This window comes from Capricornis sumatraensis, chromosome 14 (assembly GCF_032405125.1).
Source record: "Capricornis sumatraensis isolate serow.1 chromosome 14, serow.2, whole genome shotgun sequence".
Taxonomy (NCBI): domain Eukaryota; kingdom Metazoa; phylum Chordata; class Mammalia; order Artiodactyla; family Bovidae; genus Capricornis; species Capricornis sumatraensis.
The window spans coordinates 65,378,097-65,400,557 of NC_091082.1; the positions used below are offsets into that span (position 1 = coordinate 65,378,097).

A 22,461-nucleotide genomic window follows, 5' to 3' on the forward strand; every position below is an offset into this window, starting at 1 on the left:
TATTAACTCCCCCTTCATTCAGAATAGCCTTCCTGAACGAAATAGTTACTAGGACATGCTGTGTGGACACCTCCTGGGTGTCCTCCCCATTAAGCATGTGCAGTTACTCTAATGGAAGAGCAATACTAATGTTGGTAAATACAGGTCAATGACCCGTAAGTCATTAATGGGGCTCTATTTGTAGTTCTAGTGAGAAGAACACAATTTGTTCCTTCAAGTAAGAAATATTTTGATAAAGCTGTCATTTTAAAAGCATATTGATTTAATTTGGGTCTCTCCTTAGAAGCATTCCAAATTTAGAATTTATAGATATTCATGACATTAAAACACATCATTTATTGCTATCTACAGTAAATATTGCAATAAGATAAAGACCTCTGTTCTAAAGAGAGGAACAAATAATCATAGTTTTAAGTGCTGAGAAGCAATTTTATCATGGCAATAATGCTGCCCTTTACTGAATGACCTTGAATCCATTGACTGACCTCTCAAAAGCTCCAGTTTCCACATCTGTAAAAGTGGGAAAAACAGTAGCTGCTTGGTTGGGTTACTGAGAAGATTAAGATAAAGAAGGTGCCTAGCTTCTAATAGGTGCTCATTAAATGTTGCTATCCTCATTAGCAGAGGTACAAATGGAGCCTATGTTAATGCAACATTGTTGCATCCCCCATTTACCATTTATATATCGTGTGAACAGGTGTAAGCAGAGCCTTTAATTATAAGCGCATGTGATTTGGTCTTCCTAAAGAACCTCAAATCAAGGACTTCTTTTGGCAGGCTATATATATAGTGGCTTGGAGAGTGCTAAATATACATGTGTACCAAATTCTGATGAAATAGGAAAGAAAAGTCCAGTTAGGGACCTACTGAATGGTCTAAGCAACAGACTTGAGACCCATGAAGGAATGAAGGTTCCCTCTCAGTCCACCCTGAGCATCTCGACAACTTGCCCTTTCCCCCGCCCCAGCTCCACCATTCTTTGTGCTCATGGCTGCACATTGTTGTTCAGCTGGCCAGCTGCATCTGATTCTGTGCAGCCCCGTGGACTGCAGCCTGCCAGGCTTCCCTGTTCTTCACTATCTCCCAGAGTTGGCTCAGACTCATGTCCATTGAGTCAATGATGCCATCCAACCATTCGTCCTCTGTGGCCCTGGCTGTGTATCCCACTGTAAACTCCTCTGAGAGGGAGGAGAACAGACCTCACATCCTGCTCTGTCTCCTACACGTGACACTTAACTAGGTTGTCTGCACAGAGTGGGTGCTCAAACACGTTTATTAAATAAATGAGTGCGATGCAACTTTGGCTACATTTACTTCATTAATTGAAGTGGGTCAATCATAATGATACCATTATAGACGCACTGAGATCAAGCTTCCATTTATGGAATGGGATTTTACAAAAAAAAAAAAAACTAAACAGGAATATTGCTCAATTTCAAAGAAAGAAAATAAAATGAAATATAATAAAATAACATTACTAGTCCACTGAATAATCTTCTCATGATTATTACTCAAGGCAGGCACTGGCTTTTAGCAACAATCCAGCATAGCTTTATTCCTATAAACACTGATTTGCATTGCAAGCCTATTGGATTGTGAGATCCTTGAGGACAAGAACTACATGTCCTTCATCTTGGCAGCCCTGTGCCCAGCAGGGCATGTGGCATAAAATCAGTGCTCTCCCTGACAGGCAGGAGAGGAGAGACAGGGAAGGAGGCAGGGGAGGTGAGCTGGAGGAAGAGGGGGAGGAAACCACGGCTGCAGAAGAACAGGCCAAATCTTTACTTGCTTTATAAATATACCATGAAAATATTTTTAAATATAATTCCAGTCAGTGGTATAAATTTAAATTTTGAGGAAACTGCAGAATTTTTGAAAAAAACCAGAGGGGGCCTGAATTCTAGTGCTCATCTTCCCACTTAGCAACTCCCCAGTCTTGAGGGTCTCAACCTCACAGGTGCATCACTGAGTTTTGTCAACTGTAAAATGGAGCGGCATCACCTGCCCTCATGGGGCGAGCCTTAGAACAAATGACGGGACCAAGCCGCTCCATGGGAAATGGCTTTTTACACTGAAGATTGTCTATGTCCAAGGGAGTATGGCTGCACCAAATGCTGGGACTTCGGTGGCAGAATTCAACCATGCCTGCACTCCCACTTCTTCCCTTCTTTGATACGTGATTAGCTTTACATAATCTTCCCCAGGCTTTTGGACCACAGCATGCTACTGCCACAAAGCAATTAACATAGCACCACAAAACACAGTTTGGAAATTCTAGCGTAAGCCGGCAATGATTTAGGGGTTTTTCTCTTATAGTCAGTGCTGACACGGACTTTCCCTGAGTCTCCTCCCAACTCTGACTTCACAAATGCTTCTCTTCAGTCCTGAAGGCAGTTTCCTCAGAAACCCTAAGGGCTCGCCTAGGTTGACCAGTTCCCTGTGATCTACTTTTCTGAAAGTTCCACATCCCAGCCAGCAGCTTGGCCTCGAGGGCAGCTCGACTCACCCACAGAACATGAGGATGTTGTACACGGCGGGGTCGTCCGGGAAGGGCGCCATCTGCTGCAGACACAGCTGCTCACAGCCCCCGTTGAAGCCATCAGAGCAGTCCACCCCAATGTGGCGGTCGTAGCAGCCGGAGCTGTCCTTCATGGGGCTGAGTCCGGAGGGACACTGGCACAATCAGAAAGCATCCACACAGGTGGGTGAGCCAGGGGCCGGGGTTATCTGGGAACCAGAGTGTAGCCACTGATGCCTATTTTTAGCACTCAGACTTGAAACCATCAACACTGATTAGTAGTGCACGAATTTCCCACTATGCTGGACTCCCTGTAAAAGCAAGGGACCTATTTTGACCTCTTGCTTCTTCTCTCTGGGCACAGATCAGACACATCTGCATTAAAGCTGATCCCTCCAAGCAGGCTGGAAGGGAGCACAGTGGCAAGACAGTGCCGAGGTGCTCCGGCCTCCCAGCTGGGCCTTAGGCTGGCAGGAGAGTGGAAGCGATGGGCCAGAATTAAAATGCATTCTCAGGGATTCCTTTGGGCAAGGGGCAGGGAGTGCTTCTGTTTGGACTTTGGATTAATAGGACTTTATTTTTTTACGTTTCAAAGCACTTTGTCAACACTGGTGACGGATGGCAGTGTTGGAGAAAGTGGACTGAGTCAGGACTGCAAGCTGGAAGAAGGAAGTGGACCTCCTCCATGACCTTGAAAGGAGGTTTGACAGCTCTCCTAGAGACAGTGGCTGCACTTGTGATGTTCAAGGGTGCCCTGGGGAAGATGCACAGTCAAGGGCATGACCTCGAAGACCCACAGGGACCACACTTGGGTTTCGGCTTTACCCCAGTTCCCTGGACACTCAGGGTAAAACTTCTCAAGAATGACAGCAAAGGAGGTGATCCAGGAAGAGGTAACTGGTCAGGTCTCAGGGAGGACAGGGAGGCTTGGGGAACAGTAGGAAGGCTCACAAGGCACCCATGGTAAGCCAGGCAGTGGCCAACATTCCTACGTCTTACTTATATAACCCTCACAGCATCTCATAAGGTAAGCAGGCTGATCATCCTCAATTTACATGTGAAGACACTGGGGCACAGAAAGCCTAACCTTCCTAATGTCACATGACTGATCACAGGAGGACCATCCTAAAACCCTGGCTGGCTGGCTGTGGAGCCCGTGACTTGGATGCACCGTCATCGCCTCACAGCAGCATCAGGCTCTCATGCAACAGTCACTGTAAACTGAACACTTACTAGTAGCTGTTGCTTTGTTATGTGCTAAGTCACTTGAGTCGTGTCTGACTCTTTGCGACGCCATGGACTGTAGCCTGCCAGGCTCCTCTGTCCATGGGATTCTCTAGGCAAGAATACTGGAGTGGGTTGCTATGCCCTCCTCCAGGGGATCTTCCTGACCCAGGGATAGAACCTGTGTCTCATGTTTACCTGCACTGGCAGGTGGATTCTTTACCACTAGCACCACCTGGGAAGCCCATATTATTCTCATTTAATAGACTTGGAAACTATTAGCATTGCCAATTAATGCATAAACTTCTCACCTCACTGGACTCCATCTAAAAGCCAATGGATATATTTTTTTGCCAACCCACTTCCTCTGTCTGTGCAATAGAGGCTGTGTGTCTGCGTTACAACTGAGTCTTTCCAACAGGATGGAAGGAGACAGATAACTTGCCCAGGGTCCAGCAGTCTGTATGGGGCAGATCTGGGCAGGTCTGTCTAGATCTGACCTACTATCAGCTAGCTAACACACTCCTTCAAAACTAGAACCAAACCAAAAAATGCCTTTAAAAACTCAGTGGAACCCTGTTAAACACTGCCCCTCCTGCCCTGCTCCCTGGCTAGCTCCTGCTCCTGGTTTCCAAGCATCCTGGCCTAGTAGCCTGGAGCTGTCGCAGGTGTGGCCCTGAAAACCCACCTCCCCACCCTCCAGGCTTCCCAGTTGAAGATCACAGCAGGATGCGCTCTGTTTGCTGACACTAATTCTGCAATTTCCCAAACAAATGCCACCCCCACCAGGGGCCTGCCACGCTTCCAGCCTGGTCCATCTCCTCTCTCCCCACGAAGCCAGCTGGAGTGCTGGAAGGTGACAGCATTTAAAGATGCTTCCAAGGGCTTCCTCGTGCCATGCAAACCCAGATGTTTCAGATGCTGGTAAACAAGCAAACGAGGCAGCCGAGGATTGTACCCCACATTCTGTTAGCCCCCCCAACTCATCCATTTTCTTGGCCACCCAGCTGTTAGGCCAGATGTGGCACCAGAAGGGAGCTGGCTTCACCGCTGTGAGGCTGCCCAGGCGTGGATGTGGGTACTGAAACATAGATGTTTGATTGGAATTAAATGGGCTGCACTGGTTGCCACGAGTTCTTTTTTTTTCCTTCTATGAAGCTTGAGAAAAGCCATCAGAGAGACAAAGCCGGTGCTCCTGTTATTCCCACCTCATGAGGTTTCAACCCTTGTACCAGCTAGCTGTCTCGGTCATCAGCCAGGACTCCCCGTCTTCTCAACCACCCGCTTTGTTTCAGAATGCCCCATCAAGTGTGATGTTTGACAAAGATGTCACCAAAGAAACCCGAGCAGGCTTTGTTCCAGAATGCCCCAAACCTAGCACATGGGCATCTTGCCAGGCCCTGGTGTCAGATAACCATCGCTGTGCCAAATTGGACCACCTGATGTTTACACTTTCTCAGGAGATTTGGAAAGAAGACAGAGTTAGTTGCCTTGTCCAAGCTGGATATTCTTTTCTCCTAAGCAGAGCTAAAAATAATAATAACAGCTATTGGGAATTAAGCAATTCTATGCGCAGAACAATCTACATAATTATCTTCAGTCCCAACTACACAATTAGACTCCCCCCCACCTCATTTCATAAAAGAACAAACTTAGACTCTGAAGGATTAAGTGGTAACTTGTTTAAAGTCACAGAGGTGGAAAATGGCAGAATCAGAATTTGGACCTAGTTCTATCTGACCCCAAAGTTCAGTTGTGTCTTTTCCACTCGGCCATGCTGCTTCTCAAGTGTGAAAAAAACCTGGATCTTGGGATCACTAGAAAATAACTCAATGTGTCAACAAAGAAATCCTGCAGATGTGTTGTTTATCTGATTGTCTTAAGCAACTCCTAGAGTACATTCTGGAATCAATTATGGATTTGTAGATTCAGTCTGATATTCTCTCTCTCTCCTCTTCTCTTCACACACAGACACACACACACACACACACACACACACACCCTGTATTATGGGTGCATATATTTATAGGACAAAACACTGCAAACCATTCAAAGCAATGACCATGAAGGCAAGACAAGATCCTCAATCACTAAAAAAGATGCAATTATCTTTACTGCACTGTAACTTACTTGGGTTGCAGTTCAAAGTAAAACATTTTTGAAAGATTTCCAGGAAAAAAAAAAAAGCTGAAACCAAAAATAGTTTTCTTCTTAACCCTTGTTGAACCAGAACTCCCATCCCCAAGGAGTCTAATCAATCCAATTTCCCATGGTATAAATTTGCTTCTGTTTTAGCCTGAATATTTTTTGTGCTGTTGTCATTACATTTTGAGATTCTTAAAATCTGTATGTATACTGTAATTAGCCTCCAATTAAAATAAATAAATCTTTTTAAATGAAAAAAAAAATCTGTATGTAAATACAATGCAACTATAGGCTCTAAATCATGGCCTTTTCCTAGAAGTCTTTGAAGCCAGAGATAAGTTGTCAGGAGAGAAATCCTGCCTCCAGGAGGAGTTTGTATTTTCCCTTTTCAAGGACTAGCTGCTCTCTTCTCCTGGCTTGTGGACAATCCCTCCACTTCTTCCGTAAAAGAGAACTGCCTGGAGACTTCCTTGGTAGTCTGGTGGCTGAGAATCCATGCTTCCAATGCAGGGGATGCAGGTTTGATCCCTGGTCAGGGAATTAAGATCCCATATGCAGTGCATCACAGAAGGACCCTGTGTTGCAGCTAGAGAAGCCTGCACACCACAATGAAGACCCCCGTAGCCAAAATAAAAACAAAAACTTTTTTTAATTAAAAAAAAAAAAAGAGAACTTTTTGATCAGGATTGACCTCCAAGGTCAGATCTTAATCTGTCTTTGTGCATAGGTTACATTCAGCAGTCCCAGGAAGAAAACTCCATTTATTATGGCAACAACCCTCCCCCATCAAGAAGGTCTAATAAATGAGCTCATATTTCAGTGACCCCTAAAATACACAAGGTTAATCATCTTTCACGAGATGCTCATGGCTTCTTGACTTATTACTGGTCTAAAGCACAATGTGCTAATGAGATTAAAATGATTTTCCCCATTCAACTCCTTTCCTTCTCTGTCTTTTCCCTCTGTTTCTACCAGTGCTTTTTGGTTGATTAATTACTTGGGAGTCTAGTCAAATCTCACTCAGCCTGAGACACACACACCTCAGTTCCAGACTATGAGACGAAGGCCCTGTTGGCAGATGAATATGACTGATGGGCACGGGGTGTCTTCAGGGTCCCTGAGAGAAGAGGAACCACTTTTCTGCAGCTGAGCCTGCCTTGCTTTACCTGGATGATTCATAAGATACACAACTATAATTCCTACTCAAAATAGGCTCTTTTTGTTTTTTACAACACAGCAGTCTTATTCCTCTCATAAATAATGATTTCCCTCGCTGTTTGATGGGGACGTGTAAGCCCAAGCCACACAGTACTTCTCCCAAGGGGGAAAAGTTTGATGATGAGATGAAATTTATATTTCAACATCCTGCCCTTACTTCTCTGAAAGCCTCTGAGGCAGACCCTTCTGCTTACTGTCCTACAGAGAGATGGTCATCTGTAATGGTCTCTGCACAGCTGCGCTCCAGTAGAGGTGAAATGACACATTTCATGGGAAACCACTGTGGACAGCAAGTGGACAGAAGGGCGGCAGGGTCGCTGGGTAATTCAAAGCTCATTAGAGTATAATGCTCTGGCAAGGAAGGTCATGTGTTCAATACACGAGAAGCGGGACAGCAGACCTCTTCCTTCCAAGGCCACAGTCTGCTCATCTCTGCATGTGCAGACACCTCCCGAAGCAGAAGGCATTTGGGGCGGGGGGGCACTGTCAGGATGAGTGTGAAGATAAGGAAGAAGCATTAGAGCACAGATTTTCTATAGAGTGTTTTTTTTTTTTATAGTTTTATAGTGTTGGAAATAATTTTCAAACTTTCAAATAAAGTCTTACATTAAACCTCAACAGGTAGGCTTAATAAGAAGGAAGATGCTCTGGTTCAAGCTGGGAGAGAGGAGACTGGTGTTCTACCCACCAAGGCAGCCCCAGTCTCCACTGTTGTCTCCAAGGATGTCTGTGACATAATCCCCAGAACCTGTGACAAAAGGGGCTTTTTAAGGCTCCTGAGATGAGGAGATGGCCCTGGATTATCCAAGTGAGCCTAACGGAATCACAGGAGTCCTTAAAGGGGAAGGGGGAGGGCAGAAGAGAAGAAGTTCCTCAGAAGAACGGTCCGGAAAATGCAATAAAGCTGATTTAAAGATGGTGGAAGGGGACCACGAGTCCCCAAATGCTGGCGACCTCTGGAAGTGGGACAAGGCCAGGAATGGAGCCTCCACAAAGGAACGCAGCCCTGCCCGGTGTTAGCCCAGTGACACAGAACTGGATTCTCACCTACTGAGATAAGAAAACAGCTATTGTTTTAGGCCATCGAGCCTGGGGTAATTTGTCATAGTAGCCATAGGCCACTAACTCAGGGACTCTGCAGGAGGCCCCGGGGCTCCACCAAACAGGGCACCGCGCCCTTGTACTATACAGGTGGTAACCACTGCTCCCACCCACCGTGGCACAATAAGGACAATGGGAGCAGTAAGAGCCATGGTCCGGGGTGGTAGAGGGTGGATCTCTGCTCTGGGAACTATTCTTGAGTTTAGCAATCCTGCCCATGGAGTGTGGTTTGTTTTGGAACAGAGCAGACTGAGGTTGGTACAGGGCTGTGCCTTTCACGGGCATTTGTTTCCCGTCCCCAGAGACTATATAAACAACAGGGCAATTAACTGAGTAGCAATTAACCCTGTGGGAGTCCATGCATAGCAGAGAGCCGTGCCCTGCCTTCCTAGAAAGAAGGAAGGTTGAGCAGCGAACGTGGACCACCCCACCTGTCTGGCTTGAATTCAGTCGGGAAAATGTGTGGTTGAATATGGTCTCTCCCTGCATCTCTGTCCCCTTTCCAGATCCCGTCAGGGCCAGCAGGCTCTGAGTGCCTCCTCTCCTTTCATAAGCATAAGCCTTTCTGGGGAAGCCTTTCAGTTCAGTGCCCAGATAACTGAATGCCAGGGTTGCTGGAGATGGAGAGGAGGAAGGCAGCCGATTCTCCCCCAAACTGCAGGTGCTACAGCTGATGCCCTTGTCCTCGGCCCACCTCCTGATGACATAGGGCCGCTGTGCTAAGATGACGAGGCCTTAGGAGGGTGCTGCTGCTCGGTGGAGTCAGATCAGGCTCAGTGTCCTCTGTGGGGTCATGGGATTATGATGTGGTCAGCTTTCAAGTCCCAGCCTTCCTGCCTCAGGGATCCTGGGCTTCATGGCCAATGAGAAGCAGTCACTTGAATGGGCCTGGCCCCCTCCTCCCTCCAAGAGCCACGTGGACCACTGACTTCAAAGTCTCACGCTAATGCCAAGCTCCGGTGTAATTGGGTGCCTTCTCAGTGGCTCCGATTTGCAAATGCAGCAGCCCTACAGCAAATGCATATTCATCCTAACTATTCCTGCGAGCTCCGTCTCACAGATCACAGAGTCAAAGGTACAAAAATACATCAGCACGGCAGTATGCCAAGTGGAAGGGCCTAGGATCACCAACAGAAGGCAGCTGACAGGCAAACCTCGGGGGCTCCGAGAAGGGGCAGAGGAGCGGGAAGAGATGGGGAATAGGTCCATGTGCATGTGTGTGTATGCGTGGGCAAGCTCAGACTCACTTGAGGGGAGGGATGTGTACATAGGTGCATACGCAGGGTTTCAGTACTTAGAACGACCCACCTGAGAGAGCACCAAGGAAGGAAAGGTTAAAATCTGGATGAGGAAAGGCAGGTTGAATAGTTAAAAAACAAAAAACAACAACAGCTGTCCCAGCTGGGAACTCCATTAGACAGTGAAACTGTCTCCTGAGGGAGCCAGTTGGGAAGCTCATTGTTTACGTCAACTGAAGGTGGAATAGGAAGCTAGGGGAACACCCGGGACACCCACTTACTCCTGACTGCCTCTGGGAGACATGACCTATGGAGCACTTTTCTTTGTTTCCTGGTAGTCTTCTCTGCCTTCTCTTCTTTTTGATGGACTGGCCAGGTCCTCCACCTCCCTGCCCCTCAGGTCTTTCTCTTTCCTTTTTCTTCATTTTCTATCTTTCTCAGGAGAATCAGGCTCCAGTCAACTGTTGCCCAATCTATGAAGACTGGGGAGGTCTCAGGGCTCTGGACCCAGTACATATCCATCTTTGATGGAGAATAGCTCCCTGCACAGAGCAGGTGCTCAGAGACAAGGAAGTGGGGGGTATGAAGGATGGAACTGGCCCAGCATCCTCCCAGCTTGCCCCTGCTCTGGGTCCCTTTACAAGAGCACAGCTGTCAGACTGGGAAGCAAGATGAAGCTTATATCCTCCCTAGAGCTGGAAGCTCCCAGCTCTGCCTGGAAACACAGCATAACAACGTGTCTCTTAATCACCTCTTCCTCTCCGTCATGCCAACTCTGGGTACAGCTTTCCCGTCTCCCTTCTCTGCCCCATTCCCTTTCCTCTCCGTGAGGACTGCATCACTCCATCCTTAAGAGAAGGGAAGGCTGAAAACTGATAGTAGCGTTGATGGGCATGAAAATGACCAATATAAAGGCACCAGCAGGCTTGCCCACCTGCTCCTGCCTCCATTCACTTCTGCGGGTCCACCAGTATTCACATCCATGGCATGGGAGACAGCTTAGTCCACTCCAGCCCAAACAGTCTTTGTATGTCATAGCATCACACAGTTCATACATGGTCAAAGCCCATGAAGTGAAAGTGAAAGTCACTCAGTCGTGTCTGACTCTTTGCGACCCCATGGACTAGAACCAATAAAGTAGGAAACCACCTTTGGTGAAGCAAGAGTTCATTGCCATAGTTTCAAAGGGGATGTATTTTTATTGTTTCTCTGCCATTCCTGGCATAACTTGCTTCCTTTATCCTTCTGGACTTAGGAAGGTATCTTCTAAAATTTCCTATTACAGTCAATGTAATTTGACTCTAAACAAAGGTAGGCATCTTCCAAAATTTCCTATTGTAGTAAATACATTCTATTTCCCATTGGAGTCAATATTTTACCATTGAGCAGCTAATTAGTTCTCAAATTGTTTGAGGATATCGCTCATCAACTAGAGTGCAAGATATTAAGAAAGAAAGAACCATGCTACACAGTTCATGACATTTTCCTTGGATAGTTACAGCACACACAGTAGGTGCTGCATAAATACCTCTAGAGTCAATGGCTGGTAATTAGCTCCTTAGCTCTGTCCAAAGGAAATTCGGAACATAGACTAGACAGTAGTTAAAGCTAGGGAGGAATCACTCTTGACCCTCTGTTTTCCTCACACCATGTTTCCACCTCTGTCTTCATTGTGTCTTACCCTGTGGCCCCACTTTCTGATTCTAAGCTCGACAGGGCAGACGTACCACGCAGCCGGTGGAATCCAGTTTGCGATCTGAGATGCAGCGGAAGTTCTTACTGCAGCCCCCATTGTCCTTGCTGCAATCACGGACTGGTCCAAACGAGTCTAAGAGGACCTCCAGGCTGTCGAAGGAGGACGAGGTCATCAACTCCTCTCTGTGGGAAGAAGCGGCAGGAGGTGGGAGGAGGTCAGGGGACGCCAGATACAGCAGGTAGCTTCACGCCCCACATTTCTGTCTGCCCGACCAGATCATGTCTCACTCTCTCTTACAAATATTAAAGATCAACCAGACTTGGAGCCTTGAACTAACAAATTATGGACGTTTTCCATCTCTGGGAAACAAGCCAAGGCAGTAACACCTGGTCAAAGAAGGAGGTCTAAACTCAGGCAAAGAAATTAACATTTTATTGCCTGTCAGTCCTGAGGGGCCGTAGGAAGTGCTTACAAACTCTCGTTTTATGTCCTCTCTCGGTGCATGAGCCTCGGGGTGTGCAATATTGACCCAGATAGAGTAGACATTGGCACTGCGTCTGGGGAAGCGGAAGGCAGCCTGCCAGCTTCTCCTTCCAGCTTGATTCCTCTCCCAGCGCTCGGAACCTTCGGGTAGTTTATCACCCAGCCTCCCAAACCCAGTGCGCGCCTCAGGGCCCCGAGGCTGGACTCACCGGACCTCCACAGCATCTTCCATCACCGTCATGTCTGTCTTGCACTTTGCTGATGGGTTGATGGCCAGTTCAGCTGGTGGAATCACAAAGCTTTTGCTGAGTGGCAGCCACATGCCCTCCCCAAGGGTGTAGGTGAATCTGCAGGGACACCCAACACCACCTGGTTAAGGCTGCAGGATAAACACCACCAGAGGACCTGGCACCCTAACTCCAGCTGCTTCCTTTTCAACCCTTGTAGTCCTCTCCAGAAAGGAGAGAGTATTCCCATTTTATGGATGAGATAATTGAGTCTGATGGAGGCAGAGAGGCCGACCCCTGCTCACGCGTCTAGACCATTAGAGAACTCAACATGTCATCCACTCGCCAGCTGTTAAAAGTGTCTCTTCTTCAAACCATAGGACATCGAGTTCCAGCTTCCTTCAGATTTGAAGCTGGGCTTCCCTGATCTTAAGTCAGATATAACTGGAAGCATTTTAATTGAAAAGACATACCTGCCTCCCACCATTCCCATCCCTCAAATTGCACACCCACATTGGTAGCGATGCTTTCTCTCTGTGCCTGGAGGAACCCAAGGAAAGGAAAGAAGAAAACTCCCTTTTTCTGGCTTCTGTGAGATGGGAGCGGAAACAATTGAAGCCAGGAGCCTCCCAAGGGGAGAGAAGAAGATGAACAAGGTAAACCTAGATGTATTCTCTGCTCTCTCTCTACCCACACCCTTAGCTAATGGTGCTAACCCTCTGGAGGCAAGGAAGATTTTTTTTTTTTCCCCTATAACAAGGGCTAAAAGGAATAAAAGAATCAATCAGCATTTCACGGGAGAGCTTAAGGAAACCATGAGAGAGTATTTGTTTATTTATTCATTCATTTGATTTCAAAGGCACTCAAATGCTCTGTGTTCACAGTCAAAAATAGTCCCTGGGATAAAAGCCAGTGTGGGTGGGATATCATGAGGCTGTGGCAGTCTGGCGTCCCCTTTGCACTTAATGCGGAGGGTGGAACAATGGAAGGATGCGTACAATTAAAAAGAACCAGCACCGGCTGTATTAGCATGCTGGGCGCTGAGCACCACTGCAGGCCCACTCCTCTCTCTCCCCTAACCCACACGCTCCTCTCGCCACCACTGCCCCCCCCGCCCCCCGCCACTCCAGGTTGCCTGAGATGCTAGGAAAGCAGACTGATGACGTGAGATCTTTTATGAGACATGTAGCCCTGCCCAAGAGGTGGGCCACAGAGAATCCCCACGGACCAAGGCTCATGAGTTACTTAGTAACTAAGCCCCATGCTTCTTCATCCACTCCCTGAAGGACAGACCTGGGTAGCAGAGGAGCTGAAAGAAGAGAAAGCAGGGGCCCAGGGTGGGTGGGGGGCAAAAGCACCGAGCACGTGGGTTTGGGGCAGGACTGGGGAGGTTTCTCCCTGATTCCCAGCCCAACTCTCAGGGCCCTACTTCTCTGACCTGTGGGGGCACCTCTGCATTAGGCAGCACTGAAATAGCAGAGATGCGTTTGCCCTGAAGGAGGCACTCAGTTCTCCCTACGCATGGGAACCAGAGGCAATGGAGGGGGGTGATGTCTGTGCAGGGAGCTGTCTGCACGAGGTGAGGGAAGCCCATTACCAGGGGGACGAAAGAGGAGACCCACCACCCAACTCTTCTGTGAAACTGCGCCTGGTTAAGGTGAAGGCATGCCAGCTCCTTCACACACACACACACATACACACACACACCTCCTATACACACACACACATGCTCAGGAAGGGCATTTGGTGGGTGTGTGAGTGTGTGCAGGAGACCTGGGTTCAGTCCCGGGTTGGAAGATCCCCTGGAGGACGGCATGGCAACCCACTCCAGTACTCTTGCCTGGAGAATTCCATGCGCAAAGGAGCCTGGAGGGGTCATAAAGAGCCTGACGTGACTCAGCAACTAGCCCTTTCCTTTAGACCCTCAGAACTCAGTCCACATCTGCAAGATGTCAGTCTCCAGTGGCTTCTTTCACCAAAATCGCTTCAAACTTTCTGTTCCTACAATGCAGTTGGACTATGGCTCCTAAAGTTGTCCTGATTTTCTCATCTCTTTGCCTTTGCTCTTAATACTCCTTCTTTCTGAATTTTCTTTCCTCTCCTTTGCCAGACTCATTTTAAGACTCAGTTAAGGCCAAAGGAGATCAGCCCTGGGATTTCTTTGGAGGGAATGATGCTGAAGCTGAAACTCCAGTACTTTGGCCTCCTCATGAGAAGAGTTGACTCATTGGAAAAGACTCTGATGCTGGGAGGGATTGGGGGCAGGAGAAGAAGGGGACGACCCAGGATGAGATGGCTGGATGGCATCACTGACTCAATGGACGTGAGTCTGAGTGAACTCCGGGAGTTGGTGATGGACAGGGAGGCCTGGTGTGCAGTGATTCATGGGGTCGCAAAGAGTTGGACACGATTGAGTGACTGAACTGAACTGAACTGAAGGCCCCACCTCTTCCTGAAAGCTCTCCAGGGCCTTCACACTTTTAGGCTGAGTAAGGGACTCTCTTCTGCACGTGGTACCTTATCACCCAGAGATGCTGATCTATACCAACTTTTTCACATGTCCATCACCATTCATACAAACATTCTCTCTTGGATGGCAGAGGACAGTTCTTTGTCATCTTTGTATTCCCCGCTGCCAAACATAATTTCTGACCCAGGAAGGTCATTCGTTGAATATTTACTGACTGATCAACAGGAGATTTAGTTATGTTCTTTAGTTTGAACAGGCTGCTAGTGGATATAATCCCAATTTCCCAATTTAAAGATAGAGGCGGTGGTGGAAATTCTTGTTCATTTAAAATAGGATATGGGTTAATCGCTGGGTTTGAATACATTTAATGGTTAAGATGGATCTGGATTTGATAGGATAAAGATCTTCCTCAATGCACAGCAGCTTCTGAAACATGACACTCTACCAAGTTAACAAGAAAACCTCCACTCTCTGGTAGGGTCAAGGTGAAGAAGTCCTGTAGGTGAAGCAAAGTCAGGTGTGGGTAGAGACTAACGTTTACTGAGAACTTTCTAAAGCAGGTGCTCTGTAGGACTGTGTCATTTATCCTCACTGCTGCCCTCTGAGATTAGTCATTTGCTCCCATTCTACCAAGGCGACGACTAATATTTTTAAAAGTTTAGCACCCTCCCAAGGTCACCTCTCCTTAAGTGGGAAAGACAGGCGATAGCCTGATTCTCAAGTGTTGCTCACAGCCGCTTCCCAGCCCATGTTGGCTCATGCCTATGAAATTCTAAAGTTTTCTTTTATCTGCAAAATCTACTGAGTGACTCCAAAATCCAAATATAGAACAAACTGTCAGAGAAAAGCTGCTTTCTAAAATCTCACATGTCCCTCATCCACGTGGATTTGGCAGGAAGGACTTCAAAAAGCCACCAAACAGAAGTTGGGTGAACATCTGGAATGCTTTCCCAGGTTGGGTCTTCTTGCATGACAGCTGGTGGTGACCAGCACAGTTGATGGCTCAGCTGTGGACTGAGCCCTGCACATGGCCCTATTGAACGGGTGCTTGAAATTTCTGTCCAGAAGCAAATGTTTGCCAGAAAGCACTGGACGGAATAAGCCTGTGCTCTCGCTGTGGCTTGGCATGAAACAGAATGTGGGAAAACTGAAAAGTCGCTCTTAGCCTGGCATCTCCACCCTTTCCGAGAGCAGGCCATTCCAGAAGGAGGTCTTATTCCAAGGGATGCAAGTACACACTTGGGAGGATGGTCTTTGAGAGAGAAATTTGGTCTGTACTCATCTCTGCCACCAGAGAGTCTAGTGGAATGGAGTGATCCTAACTACCATAGAAAGACCATCTTCAGCACCAGGAAAGTTGTCTGAGGAGACTCATCTTGGAGGTTCAGGGTTCCCCTGGACCCTGTGAGTCTAGCTTGGACCTCTCCCAAGGCATTCTTTGGGATTACAGATTACCAAGGTTAGGTTTCAAGGTCTTTTCTCAATCTGATTAGGAAATACTTGAAATGATCATCTACAAATATTTACTGAAAACCTCCTTGCTCAAAGGGCTTCCTTTGTAGCTCAGTTGGTAAACAATCTGCCTGCATTGCAGAAAACCTGGGTTCAATTCCTGGGTCAGGAAGATCCCCTGGAGAAGGGAATGGCAGCCCACTCCAGTATTTTTGACTGGAGAATCCCATGGACAGAGGAGCCTGGTAGCCTACAGTCCATGGGGTCGCAAGAGTCAGACATGACTCAGTGACTCAACCACCACCTATATGTTCAAACGGCTTCCCAGATGGCTCAGTGGTAAAGAATCCACCTGCCAATACAGGAGATACAAGAAACGTGGTTCTTATTCCTGGCTTGGGAAGATCCCCTGGAGTAGGAAATGGCAACCCACCCCAGTATTCTTGCCTGGAAAATTCCATGGACAGAGCAGCCTGGCAGGCTACAGTCCATGGGGTTGCAAAGAATGAGACACGACTGAGTGACTGAGTGCACGTATGCTTGTTCAAAATGGTGTGCTAGATATTAAATATTTAAAACCGTAATGGGTACGTCCCTCCCTTCAGGATGACAACCATTTCATTGGAGAAGCAAATACACAAATTAAAAATAAACATGAAATAAATAATTGACAACTACATATTAAAGTCAGTATATATAGAAATTTGGAGGTGGAAAGTCTTTTGGATTGATGCAATGGATTAGAGAAGCTTCAGGCCGGTGTTTATCAATCCCAGGTACAGATCGGAATTACCATGGTGCTTTTACAAAACATTCATGCCCTGGCCCCACTGAGACTCTATATCATATATAAGGTCTATCTGTCAGGACTCTATATCATAAGTGAACAGAGTACCAAGTAAATAGTTATTTAGCTCCTTTAAGAAATTATAGTCACTGACCAGATCACAGAATTTTCCAGAGTGGCCACTGGTAGTTGGTTTACTCAGATCACAGAAGGTTCTGATTAAAATTCCAAGTATCTGAAATAAGGAGATCATGACCCAATGTTCTCATCTGAGAGCCTCGTTACTGTCATGTTAAGGATCAAAATGATTAATCACTTATGGATTAACCCACCGACTTCTGAGATAGTTGACTGCATGGGTCAAACCACATAACTGACTCTCTCTGTCGTAAGTGGGTATCACATCCAGTTGGTACCTAACAAACTTGAACAGATGGTGCTTGTGGGAATAGGAACACGATTTTTGTTCAGGTTCTTCTCCAACAGCAATTTCGTGGAGCCCCTAGTTTTTCTGACTTTTAGGGGAGTGGGAACTCATCCATGTTGATCAACCCCCACCAGACTCCCCATCTACCTTATCTTTATCACCTTTCGAAGGTCCCAACAGACAAGTGGTAGGAAAAAGGGAGGGAAAAAAGAGTTGCCCGATAATAAATTATTGTTGGAAAGTTTAAACGCTTGAGTCATAGTCTAAGGAATACAGCTGACAGCTCTTGTAGAACAAATCTTCAAAAGCCGCCTGCGGCCAAGGCCATTAATATAACCCAGCCTGTCCCAGGAGAGACACTCGGAAGAGAAAAGGGCAGGAAAGGCTCTGGGAGAAAGCGGTTCTGTGAATCTGGACTCTCAGCTAGAAAGCGCTTTAGGAGAGCGTGGTGGTGGCCAAGCCCAGTCTCTCCCAGACAGAGAGAAGGAGCAGGAGAAGCTGAGGCAGAGGAGCCAGCTCGAGGAAGCAAATACAGGAGAAAGATTACCATCAAGGCTGGGACTGGCTGATAGTGGGGGCTGGGGCAGGGAATAGGCAAGACTCTGTACACACCCTCTGACTGCAGTGAACAGGAAGCAAGTTTTCTCTTTGCGCGTCATTCCTCTAACATGCCATGCAGTAGCTTACTGCCTCCTCTGACATCAGACACTTGGGCAGGACTATTTACGCCTCTCCCAGAGGACTTGTTCATGAAGGGAGGTGCACTCATTCCACACGGGCAGCACAAGCACAATCTCTGGCACTTACTGGGTACTCAGCAGATGCACATTAAGTGAAAAATAGACTCACAGAATAAATGGAAGATACAGTCTTAGCCTGGAGATAGACTTGTGTTCCAGCTAAGGTCTGGGGGGAATTAGACTTTATGAAAATCCCATAGTTCACGGCTGGCACCCAAATTCTTCCTCTGCCTGCTGACTTGTCTAATACGTACCATTCCCAGGTACGTAGGTAGAAATTTGGGAGAGACTGGAAACATCCAATTCGATGAGGAAGGTGGTAGATTAAAGAAAATAATAATGAAGTATGGCTGAGAAAGGGCAGAGGTAGAGGTGGGAGGGATTCGTTCTAAACAACTTAAGGCTTTATGCGGAAGGTGCAAATTAGATGCAAAATGGAGAGGCAAAAACTAACATTAATTGCTTGTTCTTTGCCAGTTTCCTTGCCAGGGGCTTTCCCCACATTATCTCATGTATTCTTCACAACAATAGAGCCTGGCATGCAACACAGTTCTGTTTCACAAGTGTGGAATCTGGGGGTTCCAAGAGTGGGGGTTTCAGAGCAGGCAAGGAAGGAAGCCAGGACCTCAACAGAATCCATTCATCCTCCACACACTCCACGCTGTCACTGGATGAAGTGGGGCAAGGGTTCCTCTTACTGGGAGGGTAGAATGACTACGTGTGTTTCCCATTTTAGAAATTACCACTAGGAAAGAAAGTTCAGTGGGAAGCGGGACATGGGACCTGTACATCCCTACATAAGCACATCCCTAGACAACCACTTACCTGAATATTTTATCAGAAGGCTGTTCTCCCAAAACCAGGTCAAAGCCTCGCTGAAATATTGTGTAAGGCCAAGGCCTGAAAGCAGAAACAGCACACAATTAAAGTCAATCAACAAACATTCCCTGAATGTCCACTCTGTGCCTAGTACCACGTCAAGGTTCTTGAGACCCAAAGACAGAGGGTACCTAGTCTGGTTCCCACTATTGTGAGTTCACAAGACACAGAATGCTGGTACTCAGTTAAGAACAGTATCAATCCAAAAATCACTGACCTACCAGGAAAGTGGAATTTAATAGACATGACAATTGGAACTCCATAGAGAGAAAAATTATAATAATGTCATAGCCAGAATTTATGGCCCTTCGGTGACTTAGCAGCAGATAGAGATTTGACAGATCCTTAGCTTTGTCTCACTGAAGAAAGAGGGGGAGTATGATTTCTTGGAAAGACAAAGCCTCTGGAATCAGACAGTTCTGGGTTCAAACTCTGTTCTGCTGTTGAGTCAGCTGTTTGCCTTTGGGTGATTATTTGCCTTGTTGAATCTAATTTCATCACTTGTAAAAATAGGCTTGTTAATAGTGGCTTCATAGACACCATGAAGATGAAGCAAACCTTTTAGGCCAAAGCCATAGCTGACACGGGGCTCTCATCATGCTCCCTTTCCCTCAAAATGACTTAAAGGTCCTGGGTTTTTGACAGGTTCCAGATGGTTTCAATCATTACCATGTCACTCATTCAACCAGAAACAACCATGGTATTTTTGAAAAAGACTTAACTACCTTCCCTGGTGGCTCAGACAGTAAAGAATCTGCATGCAATGTGGGAGACTCAATCTCTGGGTTGGGACAATCCCCTGGAGAAGGAAATGGCAACCCAGTCCAGTATTCTTGCCTGGGAAAGCTCATGGATGGAGGAGCCTGGTGGGCTATAGTCCATGGGGTTGCAAAGAGTTAGACACGACTGAGCGACTAACACTTTCTTTTCACCAGTCTCTCTAGTGAGCGGACTTCCAAGGTGGAGCTTGTAGTAAAGAACTCACATGCCAAACGCAGGAGACTAAGAGAGAAGGGTTCAAACACTGAGCAAGTGAGCATGCACACGCACCCTAGCATTTGGATGTAGCGTATACTTGAAACCACCAAAACGATTTCTTTTCAGTAGCATATATCTCTTTGCTAACCCAGATGTCCAACTTCCAAATTATTTACTCCTTCAAGGAAGACTTATAAAGCCCAGCCTCGTGTGGATAAGAGGTATGGTGCTCACAGAGTGAACTGGGCCCTTGCTCTCACAGAATGTACAGTCTCCATGTATAACCAGTCATACAGTCTCCACGTTTAACCAATCACACCAACCCAATAACCTAACTACTGAGGATGTTACTGCAGACATGTCTTTGGCTTTCAAGGACTACAGAAAGTCAGGAGAATAAATTGACATAATTATTTGGGACTAAATCCAACACTAGGAATTAACCCAGTTGTTGTCAATGGTGTCAACAATAGAGGGCATTTAGGGAAAATTTAGGGCAGTCGTCACTGAATGACACAATGACTACAGGATATTACTGGCACTTAGTGCGTGAAAGTCGCTCAGTAGTGTCCGACTTTTTGCAACCCCATGGACTATACAGTCCATGGAACTCTCTAGGCCAGAATACTGGAGTGGGTAGCCTGTCCCTTCTCCAGGGGATCTTCCCAAGCCAGGGATCAAACCCAGGTCTCCCACATTGTAGACAGATTCTTTACCAGCTGAGGCATAAGGAAAGCCCAAGAATACCGGAATGGGTAGCCTATCCCTTCTCCAGGGGATCTTCCTGACCCAAGATCTTCCTGATTTAGTGGATCTCCTGACCCAGGAATCGACCCAGGGTCTCCTGTATTGCAGGCATGCAGTGTTCAGGACAGCCTTGCATGACAAAAAATTCCCCCAGGCCCTGCAAAGTTTTGAATGTCTTGCTGCACATTTGCATAGGTCAAAACCTGCTTATTATTCTCTCAGCCTAGAGGCTAACTCCATTTACCCACAAGCACAAAGCAGCTTGTACTGTTTTAGTATAAGATGAACTGTCTAGGGTATAACTACCATGTAAATTAAGAGACGATTATACAAGATTACTTGGAAATTTTACCAAGATTTGTTCATAATTTTGGACAATCACATCATATGCAGTGTTGCTCATGGTCTTTGAGTCACCAATACAGCATGTCTATATCAGCCTAATTGCTCTTATATACATTGTGTATTACATATTACTTCATATTTTATATTACGGGGATTCTACATCAGGTGCAAATGTCTGTCGACTTTATTTCTCCTATTGTAATACTGCAAAGAATTTATACCTTAAAATACCTACATTACTATAAATTATTTATTATCATTTCTCTTTTAATTACTGTTACCACTCCATATTATTTTAAATTTTTATATATTTAGACTTTATTATATATGATTTCATTTACAGATCATTTTTAAAAAAGAGTTAAATTTGTCATAAAATAGGGTGTTGGGTCTGATAGGGTTGAAACCCCAACTTAACCCAACCAGCTAACCAATTAACTACTTGAAGGAGTTGGTAGCTGCAGAGTGAGGCCACTGGGTCTCTATAAAGGAGTGGCAGGGAGGAGTGCACTCCTTTTTTATGCTCACTATTTATAAACACTTTATTCCTGGAATTCAACTTAGAAATACCCTGAGGCAACTAGAATTGGCTCCAAAAGGTATTCAGACACCATACTATGAATAACCTCTGCATCAAATAAATAGCCCACGTGTGTTTTTCATGTTTGTTTTGTTCATTGGAGGTAAACCCACAGAGGGGGGTTTGAATCTGATTCTTTTTTGCTGAACAGTAAGTGTGGCTTAAGAGCAACTAAAAAATACTAATTCAAGAAAAAGACTAAAAATTAGGAGGAAAAAAATGTCCCATCTGATCCTAGATATCTAGAGAAGGCACTAGGTATTTTGTGAATTTCCAAAAGAGAAAAGGGAGCTGCAACTTTATCTCTCCTTTGGACAAAATCATATTTTTATTTACCATCCATTGAATAATTTTATGCAACACACGTTTTGCCTTCAAGTCATCTCCAGTACTCAAAATGGGTATAGTGTGTAATTAGCGTTAATTCTTGGCATGATTCCTTGGTTTTTTGAAAATATATTTTGAGGAGCCAAATTTTAGACTAGCATTGATTACAGTGTGGACAATTAACTACATGGAATAATATAAATAAACCTGTTTTCAAGCCATAGGTAAAGAATCAGTGAGCTCAGAAACACTGATTAAGCACACGCTGACGTGCAGTCAGATAGGGTAAAGAGACTTCCTGCTCTCAAGAGTCCCGAGTGTCAAGGAAGGCAACTCAGATGCACCATCTGGACCCCACCCTGGTCACAGGGACAGGCAGCAGGACACAGTGGGTAGGACATCGGTTCTGGCCTGCCTACTCCAATTCCAGCTTAGCAATCAATTGCTGTGTGACCTTGACCAAGTCCCTTAATCACTCTGTGTCCCCATTTCCTCATCTGTGAAATGAGGCTGAGAGTAATAACTTTATCAACCTGGCAAGGCTGTCATGAGGTGGAACTAGTTACTATGATTAAAGTGTTCTGAACAGCGTCCGGCATTCAGTGAGTGCCATACAAACATCTGTTACATAAGTGAAATGTACTCGTTACCTGAATCCAATATAAATACTACAAAAAGGAGATTCCCAAGCTTTTAATGAGGAAGCAGTGTCTTCCCTTCAGAGGCAAACACAGTACCACACCAGGCTATAACTCAGCTTGTAAATGTATTTGTGTTGTCTGGAGAGGAGCCAGTGATGCGTGTGGGAGACAAACCCGGCTCCCACCTCTCACCGGGGCCCCACTTCACAGGGACTCTACAGCACTGACCTGAGATGCA

The 22,461-nt window shown here is 46.1% G+C and overlaps 1 protein-coding gene across 2 annotated transcripts in view; it reads right to left on the minus strand.

The window, feature by feature from the left end:
- ASTN1 (astrotactin 1) overlaps positions 1–22,461 on the minus strand; it is a 356,098-nt gene that overhangs the window by 100,537 nt on the left and 233,100 nt on the right. For both annotated transcript variants that reach the window (XM_068986030.1, XM_068986031.1), the window contains exons 9-12: positions 18,552–18,626; positions 11,833–11,970; positions 11,172–11,322; positions 2,507–2,673 (exon numbers count right to left, since the gene is read on the minus strand). In XM_068986030.1, coding sequence (XP_068842131.1) covers positions 2,507–2,673; positions 11,172–11,322; positions 11,833–11,970; positions 18,552–18,626 — 531 coding nt within the window. The remainder of the gene's footprint in view (positions 1–2,506; positions 2,674–11,171; positions 11,323–11,832; positions 11,971–18,551; positions 18,627–22,461) is intronic.